The 13,214-nt window shown below is 43.0% G+C and overlaps 1 protein-coding gene across 2 annotated transcripts in view; it reads left to right on the plus strand.

Annotated features, from left to right (window-relative positions):
• The first annotated feature begins 321 nt into the window (after positions 1–321).
• Positions 322–13,214, plus strand: part of TRIM33 (tripartite motif containing 33) — a 117,388-nt gene continuing 104,495 nt past the window's right edge. For both annotated transcript variants that reach the window (XM_004769892.2, XM_045081878.1), the window contains exon 1: positions 322–924. In XM_004769892.2, the coding sequence (XP_004769949.2) occupies positions 399–924 (526 nt within the window). In that variant the 5' untranslated portion in view covers positions 322–398. The remainder of the gene's footprint in view (positions 925–13,214) is intronic.

Here is a 13,214-nt window from a genome sequence, read left to right on the forward strand (position 1 = left end):
GGAGCTCGTTAACAAATGCCGCCCAAAGGCGGCTCAGCGTCAACGGCCACTGCTCTAAATGCTCCCAGCGAGCCGAGCAGAGGCGGCGTTGGACCCCACTACACCTAGCCAGAGGTCGGGAGCGGAGGAGGGGACGATCCCGGCCGGCGCCCCAAGTTCCCGCCTCCCTCAGGAGGACGCCGTGCGTACGTGCGCGCACCGTGCCCGCCCTCTCTCAGCCGCGCGACGCGAGGGCGGGGGCGCCGCGTGCGCGCGCGCTCTCGTTCGTTCGCTCGCCTGCTCGCTCTCGGCTGCCGCTCTCGCTGCGGCTGCGGCTGGGGCTGGGGGCGGCGGCGGCGGCGGCGGCGGCGCGGGCGGCGGGCGGCGCGGGGCGGTCCGGCGGGTTCAAAGAGGAAAACATGGCGGAAAACAAAGGCGGCGGCGAGGCTGAGAGCGGCGGCGGGGGCAGCGGTAGCGCGCCGGTAACTGCCGGGGCCGCCGGGCCCGCGGCGCAGGAGGCGGAGCCGCCTCTCGCCGCGGTGCTGGTAGAGGAGGAGGAGGAGGAAAGCGGCAGGGCGGGCGCGGAGAGCGGCGCGGTCGGGCCCGACGACGGGGGGGTGTCCGCGGCCTCCTCCGGCTCGGCCCCGGCTGCCTCAGCCCCTGCGGCCTCAGTGGGCCCTGGAGTTCCCGGGGGCGCGGTATCGACGCCGGCCCCAGCTCCAGCCTCGGCTCCCGCTCCGGGTCCGTCGGCGGGGCCGCCTCCTGGACCGCCAGCCTCGCTCCTGGACACCTGCGCCGTGTGTCAGCAGAGCTTGCAGAGCCGGCGTGAGGCGGAGCCCAAGCTGCTGCCCTGCCTTCACTCCTTCTGCCTGCGCTGCCTGCCGGAGCCGGAGCGCCAGCTCAGCGTGTCCATCCCGGGGGGCAGCAACGGCGACATCCAGCAAGGTGAGCGGGAGGCCCTGCCCGAGGTCTGGGCCGAAGGAGATTTTCGGGGCCGAGGACGATCTGGGGAACGGAGGTGCTCGGGCCCAGTGCTGCTTGGAACAGCGCGATTCCGAGGGGTCTAAGAGATGAAAGACACGGCCTCGGGACAGTTTCCAGAGAAGGTGGACCGCCCGAGATAAGGGGAGGGTGAAGGGAGGGGTGCCGGCGGCGAGAGGCTGGGGGAGGGGACACCGGCTGCAAGGGAGGTTTGGGGTGTGCGGGTACTGGTCGGGAAGGCGTGGACTACGGCCGAGCGCAGGTTCGGGAGCTGGTGGACTCGTACCGAGGGAGGAGAGAGGGTCTGGGAAACCGATCTGAGGTAGTGTGGGAGAAAAGGCCTGCAGCGCGAGAGGTGTTGAGGGAATCGGTAAGCGGTAAGGGCTGTGAGGACGAATTGCTTTGGAGGGAAGGACTTGACCTGTTCGAGGCTAGGGGAGAGAAGGACTAGGAACCAAACAGAGGAGGGTAAAGGGTATTGGAGAGTTTGGGGCTGAGAGCAGCTGTCTGGTGGAAAGTAATTTTAGGGTGACATTGGGACGGAGTAACTCCGGACGCGAAAATAGGTTTGAAGGGCCTTCTTGCTTAGGGAAGTATCCCAAGGTTCAGGGGTGAAGGAGAAATGAACTTTGAAGGGAATTGGAATTCAGAGAAGCTGTGTTTCATTGTACATTAATGAGTCCCTAGTGTTCCAGACAGTGTGCTAGGATTGAGTAAAATACTGAGTGAAGAACTCATTCATAATCATATAGGTGAAACACAAACCCAGCGTGCGGCAGTGGCGGTGGGTACATGGTACAGTGGTTGTGACAAATCAAGAGAACGTCAGGGGAATTTCATTGAAAAGGAAACCCTTGAGAAAGTTGCTTGAAGGGTGAGTTGCTCACTGGATTGGGGAGTTTTCAGGGCACAGGGTACTTTACACATCCTTGGAGCTAAAGGTTAACTAGTCATTATCAAACACATTAATGTTCCAATAGTGAAACGTACAAATATCCCACTAATGGGGTAGACATAAATAACTTCCCACAATTCAGGGTGGGTTTTGTTGTAAATTTATGAAAAACTTTAAAATTTCGAAACTCTTGAAATTTGCCACTGCAGGTAAGGGGTGGCTGACCTGTGCTAAAGGGTTTGGGATTCATCCAGTAAAGTATATCTTGTACAGTGTAGGCTAAAAGGAATCCCTGAAGGGCTTTTTTTTTTTTTTTTCCAAAAATTTTATTTATTTGACAGAGACCGTGAGAGCAGGAACGCAAACAGGGGGAGTGGGAGAGGGAGAAGCAGGCTTCCTGGGAGCTGTGAGCTCGATATGGGAATGTGGGGCTCGATCCCGGGACCCCGTCATGATCTGAGCCAAAGGCAGATGCTTAACAACTGAGCCACCTAGGCGCCCCCCTGAAGGGCTTTTTTTATCAAGAGGATAAAAGAATCACATTTGTGATCCAAAGAGATCACTTGGGGGTATATTGAAGGGTCAGGGGAGGCAGGGCTGGAGGAGACAGGGCTGGAGGAATCTTTTTTTTTTTTTTTTTTAAAGATTTTATTTATTTATTTGACAGAGAGAGCACAAGTAGGCAGAGAGGCAGGCAGAGAGAGAGGAAGGGAAGCAGGCTCCCTGCTGAGCAGAGAGCCCGATGCGGGACTCGATCCCAGGACCCCGAGATCATGACCCGAGCCGAAGGCAGCGGCTTAACCCACTGAGCCACCCAGGCGCCCCAGGGCTGGAGGAATCTTGACAATAATATAAAAAAATGAGCATTTGGAATTAATAAATGACTGGTAAGAGGTTTTAAAGAAGGAAGTATTTTGGATTGGGGAAAAGGTATGGACTTTGTGAGATACATTTGAGTTTGGATGTCTGCTTTATATGTCCCACTTGTGTTTTGGACAGATTAATTTTTCTTAGCCTTAGTTTTTTCAATTGTGAAATAAGGACAGAATTACCTACCTCATGGGGTTACTGATGGAATGAAGTGTGTAAAGTGACTAGTACATGGTAGTTATTAATGAAAAGGCAGCTAATTAATTAGTAGTAGTAACTAATTCTTGGTAGCCATGGGAATGTGGATAGGGGGTGTCAAGATTGGTGTGGGGCAGACAGATGTGTCTAGGCTGAGTTCCAAGTTTCTTGTTTGATGGGTGGCAGTGCTATTAATGTAAATAAACGAATTCAGGAACAGAAGCAGGTGTGTGTGTGTGTGTGTGTGTGTGTGGTGGAAGGAGGATATAATGATTTCAGTTATGGATGTTTTGGGTTTGAAGTATTATTGAGACATACAGGTAAGAGTGTTAGGTTAAGAATAAGGATTTGATTGATGTTGAACATACTAAGTGATAATGGGTGTATAGAGGGTACATAATGGGTGTATGACTAACTGCTTATGGCCTCATGAGTATAGTAGGACGTGTGAGATTCAGTGTTCTTGTGGGACCCTGGATTAGGTGAGAGATTTAGAGAGGACACAAGATGAAAATTGTGTTTGACTGATGTGTCTGAGGGACTTGAGGTTATGAAATTGGCTCCTTGGTATTTATGCAGGAGAGAGAGAGAGTAATAGTCTGTCAATTCGCTCTTCATTCTCCATTCTTTGTTTTTGCACTAGGAGCAGTAAGTAGATGGGACTAAATATTGTCATTTTAAGGTAATGTTGCTTTCCAGTCAGTACCTAAAACAAATTAAGTCTGGAAGTCACCATAGTTTAAATAGGGAATCTAGAAAATAATTTGTTTGTCTTAACTCCTGTGTGTATATCCTTTGCTTTGCTCTTTAAAAAAAGTAAGCCTGCTGTTCTAGAAGAGCACTGTGTTTGGGGTCAAGGGACATAGTTCTACAGTTGTTTTCTGAAAAGGAAGTTTATAATGTTTCTGTGTCTTAGTTTATCTCTATAATGTAGCTAATAGTTCTTTACTATACTCCCTATATCTCATTAAGTCAAATGAAATAATAAATGGGAAAGTACTTTTTTTTTTTTTTAAATTTTATTTATTTAACAGACAGAGATCACAAGTAGGTGGAGAGGCAGACAGAGAGAGAGGAGGAAGCAGGTTCCCTGCTGAGCAGGGAGCCTGATGTGGGGCTCGATCCCAGGGCCCTGGGATCATGACCTGAGCCGAAGGCAGAGGCTTTAACCCACTGAGCCACCCAGGTGCCCTTGGGAAAGTACTTTTATAAACTGGGAAATGCTTTGCAAATATACGGTATTATGGAACACTGGTTCCTTCTCTGGTCTAGGGAGTCATAACTGGTAACTTAAGTCAACATGTTAAGTGGTTTTGAAATGACGACAAGTGCATTATCCTTCCTATTAACTGGCCTTTTTTCTGTTCCTCTAACACACCAAAGTTATTCACACTTTTTAGCTGTTCCTTCTAGATCAGTGGTTCTTCCAAGTGTGGTTTCTGGACCAGCAGCATCACCATCATCTGTGATCTTGTTAGGAATGCAAATTCTTGGGCCCCACTCCAGACCTTCTGACCAGCTGTCTGTTTTAACAAGTCCTCCAGGTGATTTTGATGCACACTAAGTTTAAGAACCACTTTTCTTTCTTTCTTTCTTTCTTTTTTTTTTTTAATTTTTTATTTATTTATTTGACAGAGAAATCACAAGTAGATGGAGAAGCAGGCAGAGAGAGAGAGGGAAGCAGGCTCTCTGCTGAGCAGAGAGCCCGATGCGGGACTCGATCCCAGGACTCTGAGATCATGACCTGAGCCGAAGGCAGCAGCTTAACCCACTGAGCCACCCAGGCGCCCTAAGTACCACTTTTCTTTAGTGAAGGGTTCCTCACTTCAGATGTTGCCTCCTTAGAAAGGCCTCTGACAGACCTTCAGGTGTTGCCTCCTTAGAAAGGCCTCTGCTTTAGACCTTAGAAAGGCTTTTTTTTTTAAATTTAAGGCTTTATTTTTAGAGTAGTTTTAGGCTTAGCAAAATTAGAGGAAGATATAGGGATTTCCCATTTATCTGCATACATGCACAACCTCCCCCAATATGAATATCTCCCACCAGAATAGTACATTTGTCACAGTTGATGGACCTGCATTGACCTATCATAATCATCCAAAGTCCATAGTTTACATTAGTGCTCATTCTTAGCATTTGTACATTTTGTGGGTTTGGAAAATGTATAATGACATGTATCTATCATTATAATATCATACAGAGTATTTTCATCACCCTGAAAATCCGGTGCCTGGCTATTTTTAAAGTAGTCCCCCAGGTCACTCTGTTACTTACTATTTTTTTTTCTTTATAGCACAGCTAAAATTTAAAATGTTTTGTTTTTATTTACTCGTTTATCTGTTTCCTACTAGAATATTGTAGAGCAAATATTCATTATCTTTTGAATGAATAAGAATCACCTGGAGAACTTTTCAAAATGCCATTTTGGGAGTTTCAGAAACTCAGTTGATTTGGGCATGATACTAGGAATCTCATTTTTTTTTTTTTTTAAAGATTTTACTTATTCATTTATTTTAGAGTGTGCTCATGAGAGCAAGGGGAGGAGCAGAGGGAGAGGAAGAGAGAGAATTTCAAGCAGACTGCTTGCAGATCTGATGCGCAGTGCAGGGCTTGATCTCAGGACCTTGAGATCATGACCTGAGCTGAAATCAAGAGTCAGATGCTTGGGGCGCCTGGGTGTCTCAGTGGGTTAAGCCGCTGCCTTCCGCTCAGGTCATGATCTCAGGGTCCTGGGATTGAGCCCTACATCAGGCTCTCTGCTTAGTGGGGAGCCTGCTTCCCTCTCTTTGTCTCTCTGCCTGCCTCTCTGCTTGTGATCTCTACCTGTCAAATAAATAAATAAAATATTAAAAAAAAAAAGAAAGAAAAAAAGAGTCAGATGCTTAACAGACTGAGCCACCTAGGCATCCCTAGGAATCTCACTTTTTAACACGTACCTCCTGTGACTCTGATTCTGGTACCAACTATACTTTGAGAAACATGGATTTAGATTTTTTTTTTTTTTAAGATTTTATTTCTTTGAGAGAGAGAATGAGAGAGAGAGAGCATGAGAAGGGGAGGGTCAGGGAGAAGCAGACTCCCTGCTGAGCCTGATGCAGGACTCGACCCCAGGACTCCAGGATCATGACCTGAGCAGAAGGTAGTCGCTTAACCAGCTGAGTCACCCAGGCATCCCTGGATTTAGCTATTTGGATAAGAAAGGCTGATCTATTTACTGCTGAAGTATTTGGAAAATCAAAATAGATAAATCAGTTAATACTTGTTGAATCTCAACAGTAAGCTTTTAAAAATGCTTTGTGACTTTTAAAAAATTCTGTTTTAGGTTGAGTTCAAATAGCTGTCAGTAGTGGGTATGTATAGATCTGTAATGTATAGTGTGTGTATAGATCTTGTAATAAAAATACAAATTTGTATTGATGCATCCGAACAAACTCTCAGATGAACTTTTGAAAGGAATGAGAACTTCATAGTAGGGCATATCAAGACAGCATGGTTTTATGCATAAGGAACTGGATTGAGAATAACTTGCATCATGTTCTGCTGTTAATTGGTCTGTGACCTTGGCTAAAGCACTTTACAGCCTCTTCAGGTTCTCTGCAGTATGAACAGTTTGAGTTCCTATCCTGTAAAATTCTATGATTGTATTGTCTTTTATGCTAACTTTTTGTATGTACATCACTTTAGTACTCTTTTTTTTTTTTTTTTTAATCACTTTAGTACTCTTATTTGTGGGAAATGATGGAAGAATCAGCATGGAAAAATTCTATTTCTGAACCTTCAGCTTGTTGTGAAAAGTCTGAGATGGCAACCTTAAATGGGATAAGTGGTAAGGGATACCTCTGAGTGTAGTGTGAAGAACACCTTCTCAGAATAGTTCTGTGTTTTATCACAGAACATGGTGAGCCACTCTGGGGAGTTGTCTATTGGAGCCCTTGAAAATTCTTGCCCCAGGAGTGTATATATACTATATGGCAATTTGCTAGTTCTGTGGCTTATCTATTTGGGATTTTTTTGGGTCCTACTTTCTCTGATGACCTATTTACATAAACAGGCTTGAGTTTTCGAATGATAATATAGTCATCAGCAAGCATCCATTAAAGATGTATTAAAATTGGAGCGCCTGGGTGGCTCAGTGGGTTAAGCTTTTGCCTTCAGCTGAGGTATGATCTCAGGGTCCTGTGATGGAGCCCCACATCAGGCTCTCTGCTCAGCAGGGAGCCTACTTTCCCCTCTCTCTTTCTGGGCCTGCTGCTCTGCCTACTTGTGATCTCTTTCTCTCTCTGTCAAATAAATAAATAAAATCTTAAAAAAAGATGTGTTAAAACTGAAATACTTTAGTGGTTGGTTAAGTGGTCTGTGGTTGGTTAAGTGCACACAATTTAAGAGAGTACCTGAATTCATTTTTGAGCTTCACCTTTTACTATTTGAATGTCTATGAATAAGTTACTTAACATCTGTAAGTTGAGAGTAATATTTACACCTACTGCATAGTGTTATTGTGAGGATTCAATGAGTTAATACATTGTAAAGTGCTTCATATAGTGCCTGGCACATGGTAAGACCCCCAAAACTATTATTTCTGTTGTTTTCCAGTTGTCTTTATGACTACCTGTATTCAGTAAGCAGAAAGAAGAGGAAGGAAGGTAAATTGTTGGCATTTTTCTAGGCTTTTCTGACATCTAGTAATATATATATAGCACACCTGACAAAGTCCTTTGCATTCCAATCTTGCCAGCTACTTAAAATTTATAATGTGAAAACTTGTGAACTAATGTTGTAAGACCTGTCTTTATGAGGTATGCTATCCATCAAAAATTTTAGAAGAATCTAACTGGTTTTTATTTCCTTATCTATATTCTTAGCAGACACTAAATGAGAATACCTTAAAGTAGTGATTCTCAAAGTTGGTCCTTATAATCTTGAGGGGATTACTCTTATATGCCTTGAGACATGGGCAAAGTTAAAACTGTTTCCATAATAATACTTATTCATTATTTGCCTTATTCACTGTTTTGATGTTTATGTTAGTGATGCAAAAGCAGTGATGTGTAAAACTGCTGGCACCTTACCAGGGATTAAGATAGTATCTCCAAACCATAGTAAAAGTCATTGTATCTTCACCACCATACACTTAGAGTAAAAACAAACAAAACAGCAAAAAAATGCGCTAGTTTCATTTGTTTTTGATGAAGCATTAGGACATTTTATAGAATCTTGATTTTTAATAATTCTGTGTGATGGAATGGGAAATGTGCATAAAATGCTTTTGCTGCAGACTGAAGTATAAAAAAGTACTTGTACAGTTGTTTGAATTCCAAGCTGAATTAGCTTCTTTATTTTCATGGAAAATAACTTTTACTCAAAACAGTGATTGACGAGCTGTGGTTTTCAGACATGTGTGTTTGGCAGCCATTTTCTCAAAAATGACTGAATTGAGCCTGTCAATTCAAGGAAAAAAACTGATATATGTTGCCAGTGATAAAAAAATTGAGCTTTTAAATAAAAATTAGAATTTTGAAAAAAACTTATATGTGCAACTATAAGTTTGATTGCTACTCAGTATTTAAAGGCTTTTCTGATGAGATTGGTAGTGTAGGAAAGTATCAGTTTTTAAAAAAGATTTTATTTATTTGACAGAGAGAAAGAGAGCACAAGCAAGGGTAGCAGGAGAGGGAGAAGCAGGCTATCTGCTGAGCAGTGACACCCCTCCCTGGCTCCCCAGGACCCTGTGATCATGACCTGAACCAAAGGCAGTGCTTGACCGACTGAGCCACCCAGGCACCCTCAGATTTTTTTTTTTTTTTTTTTGATAATGTGCAATGAAATGTCAACATTTGGAAGCTCTACACAGTGAACCAGTATTTTCCATATGACTAGTTGATCAGTGCAGTGCATTGTGTTACAAAATCATGCAAAGGAAAGAGATTCAAAGTGTATAACATAAAGCAGACCAGTAGATTTTAATGTAAGGGAGTAGTTAAAGTTAGTAATTTCTCCTGACATTTAAGAAATAAATACACTTTAGGGGAGGGTGGTAGGGGATGTTTAGTCAGTTAAGGATCCAACTCTTGATTTTGGCTCAGGTCATGATCTCAGGGTTGTGAGATTGAGCCCCATGTCTGGCTCTGAACTATGTGTAGAGCTGCTTAAGATTCTTTTTCCCTGGGGCACCTGAGTGGCTCAGTTGGATAAACAGGGTCCTGGGATCAAGGCCCGAATGGGCTCCCTGCTCCCTTCTCCCTCTCCCTTTTGCTGCTCTGCCTGCTTCTGCTCTCTTGCTTTGTCAAACAAATAAATAAAATCTTAAAAAAAAAAAAAAAAGATTTTTCCCCTCTGCTCCACCCCACCCTTCTGCTCAAACTCTGAAAAAGAAAAGAAAAAAATATATACTTTATATACACACACACACACACTTTATGTATACACACACACACATATATATATATAAACATTACATACACATATACATATATTTATATACACACACATTTTGAAAATTTTGAGTAGTCTCTATGCTCAGCATGGGCTCAAACTCATGATACTGAGATTAAGAATCGCATGCTCTGGGCACCTTTTTGGCTCAGTTAAGTGTCTCTCCTTTTGGCCTAGTTCATGGCCCTAGGATCAAGTCCTGCATCAGGCTTCCTGCTCCATGGGGGGCCTGCTTCTCTCTGTCCCTCTGCCTGCTGCTCCTACCTGTGCGCAGGTGTGCGCGCTAGCATTTGTGCACGCGCGCTCTCTCTCTCTTTCTGTCAAATAAAATCTTAAAAAAAAAAAAAAATCACATGCTCTGCCAACTGAGCCAGCCAGGTGCCCCACTCTTTAAATTTTGTATTAGAATCAAACAATATCCACGTTGTTGTTTGAAAGGCCATTAAAATAATCTTCCCTTTTTAAAAATGCATAGATTTTTTTCTTCATATTCTTCAATAAAACGGTCTGTCACAACAGTTTAAATGCAAAAGCATATATTCAGCGATCTGAATATATTAATTAAACCGGACATTAAAGAGATTAAAAAAAATGTAAAACATTGCCACCCTTAACCAAAACCTTTTTGTTTTGGAAAATATAGTTATTTCTCATAAAATTGTTGTTTAAACATGCAATGGATTTATTTTTACATGAACTAACAGACCCTTTAATTTTAATAAAATGAAATTTTATCAACTATTACAATATTAATATTCTAAAATTCTCAGGTTTTATTTCTAATATTGCACATATTGATGGATAAACCCAACTAAACAAAAACTCTGTGAGATCCTCAGTAATGTAATAGCAATAAACAGATCCTGAGACCAAAGAAGGACAATAAGAAAATCATAATGTAGTTGTTGGGAGGAATGTCAGATCATAGGCTAGTGGAAGGTGGCAAATTCTTACTTCATACTGAATAACTGAAGTTGACATTTTTTTTTTAAATATTTATTTATTTGAGAGAGAGAAAGTGAGACAGATCATGAGCAAGGAGAAGGTCAGAGAGAGAAGCAGACTCCCCGTGGAGCTGAGAGCCCGATGTGGGACTCGATCCCGGGACTCCAGGATCATGACCTGAGCCGAAGGCAGTCGTCCAACCAACTGAGCCACCCAGGCGTCCCTGAAGTTGACATTTTTTAAAGAGCTCACTATGAGTCTCTTGATTTTATATTATTTTATTTTTTCATATTTATGACGGGTTGACAGATCTATCACTTTACTTTCCTGAGGCCAGGTTCAGAGTTGGGTTCATGGTGTTCGATACGTTACCTATGACTTTGTTGTGGCCAGAAACGGAACCTCTCTGCCTAGCCAGCTTCTGGAATGGACATTAGTCCCAAAGGGAAGTGGGGGAAGAAGAAAACCATGGATGAGTGAACATTAGATGTATCATTCTTAGGAAAATGTTTGAAGCCTATGCCTTAGGCATAGGTGAATAGCAGGAATTATGTGGTACTAATGAATAATACTTTTTGAATGCTTATTATATGTAATTTATGTTGCACTTTTGTGAATTATTTGTCTTTATGCCTTCTGTTTTTCTTTAGCTTGCTCACATTTTTAAAAATTTTGATTTACAAGGATTTTGATAAGTTCTGTATACTGATCCTTTGTTGATTATGTAAATTGAAGATTTATTCTAAGCCCACTATGGCTTTGTGTGGTAGCCAGCTTCCAAGATGGCCCCAGTGTTCCTCTCTCCTGGTATCACATCCTAGAGTCTCCGCTATAGTGACTCGGAACTGCTCCGGGTGACCAAGAGAATACAGTAGAATTAAACAGTGACTTCTGAAGCTAGGTTATTAAAGGCACACAGTCTTTTCCTCACTCTTTGGTTCCCTTGTTCTAGATGAAAACAGTTGACACTGTGGCAATCCTGTAAAGAGGCCCAAGTGGATAGGAACTGAGGCCTTCTGCCAACATCCAGCACCAGTTTGCTAGCCATGTGAATGAGCCACTTTGGAAGTGGATTCTCTAGCATGGTCAGGTTTTCAGATGACTGCAGTTTTGGCTTACATTATCACTGCGGCCTTGTTAGGGGCCCTGAGCCAGAACTACTTGTCAAGTCACTCCCAAATTTTTGACTCAAAGAAACTGTGAGATAATGTGTTGTTTTAAGCCACTAAGTCTGAGGGTAATTTGTTATGCAGCAATAGATAACTAATACACTTGACTTTTTTCCCTGTTTTTTTTTCCCCTTTTACTGTAGCTTTATAATAAGCAATAAGCTTTGTTATTCATTTAGGTAATTTTACTCTCTTCCACATATACCTTGTTCATCTTCAAGATCTTCACTGAGTTGACTTTTTGCTCTCACACACTTAAAAAAAATTTTTAGAGAGACACACACACAGCAAGCTGGAAGGAACAAAGTGGGAGGGAGAGGGAGTAAGAATCTGAAGTGGACTCTGTGCTGAGGGCAGAGCCCGATGTGGGGTTGGATCTCCCACGGCTTGACCTGAACCGAAGGCAAGAGTGGGATGCTTAACCAACTGAGCCACCCAAGTGCTCTGCTCTTACACATTTTAGAATCATGTGATTCTTATTTTTGAGGTATTATTTTACTGCTGCTTGGTTCTTCTTCTTCTTCTTTTTTTTTTTTTTAAAGATTTTATTTATTTACTTGAGAGAGAGTGAGAGAAAGAGCTTGAGAGGGGAGAAGGTCAGAGGGAGAAGCAGATTCTCTGCCGAGCAGGGAGTCTGATGTGGGACTTGATCCCAGGACTCCAGCATCATGACCTGAGTGGAAGGCATTTGCTTAACCAACTGAGCTACCCAGGCGCCCTGATTCTTCTTACTCTTGATCATAGTGGGTGGTGTCTACCAGTGTTTCATAGTTTGGGACTGTGAGCATGTTTAGCAGGGCTATCCAGACCTGGCTTGTGGGAACCAGTCTCCTAAGAGTATTTTGCCTTTGCTTCTGTGAGGTGCCACCAATGCAAAATCACAAGAACTGCCAGATGTTGATTTAGGGTGTACTTTACTTTATGGGCTTACCTGTATTTGGAAATTTCTCAGGAGAAAATTTTCCTTCCTTTGAACCCAGGCAGTGACAGACAACTTAATTTCTAGGTTATTGGTCAGATTTATTTTCTTTTATTTAAAAAAAATTGTTAATTTGAGAGAGAGTGATTGAGAGAGAGCACACAGGAACAGGGGCAGAGGGAGAAGCAGACTCCCTGAGAGTCTAAGGCGGGGCTCTGGGATCATGACCTGAACTGAAGACAAACTCCCTGTCACTGAGCCACCAAGATGCTCCAATATTTATTTATTTTTTTAATTTTTACTATTATTATTTGCTTATGCATCTTTCCAACTAAGGGTATAATTATTCAAGCCTAAGGGTCTTGGTTTTAATTACCGTATACATCCCTAGCCTCTCATGTTTTCCTCCTTTGTTTGTTCCCTGTTTCTTCATCCTAAGAAAGATCGTTGAGAATAAAATTTTTGAGCCTTTGCTTTTTTTTTTTTTTTTTAAGAGATTTTATTTTTAGGGGCGCCTCAGTGGCTCAGTGGGTTAAAGCCTCTGCCTTCCGCTCAGGTCATGATCCCAGGGTCCTGGGATCGAGCCCCGCATCGGGCTCTCTGCTCAGTGGGGGGCCTGCTTCCCCTCCTTCTCTCTCTGCCTGCCTCTCTACCTGTTTGTGATCTCTGTCTGTCAAATAAATAAATAAAAATCTTTAAAAAATAAAAAAAAATAAAAAAAATTTTTAAAGATTTTTATTTATTTATTAGTCAGAGAGAGAGAGGGAGAGTTGAGCACAGGCAGACAGAGTGGCAGGCAGAGGCAGAGGGTGAAGCAGGCTCCCTGCCG

The sequence above is a fragment of the Mustela putorius genome, unplaced genomic scaffold (assembly GCF_011764305.1).
Source record: "Mustela putorius furo isolate JIRA1106 unplaced genomic scaffold, ASM1176430v1.1 tig00000585_pilon_pilon_pilon, whole genome shotgun sequence".
Classification (NCBI taxonomy): Eukaryota; Metazoa; Chordata; class Mammalia; order Carnivora; family Mustelidae; genus Mustela; species Mustela putorius.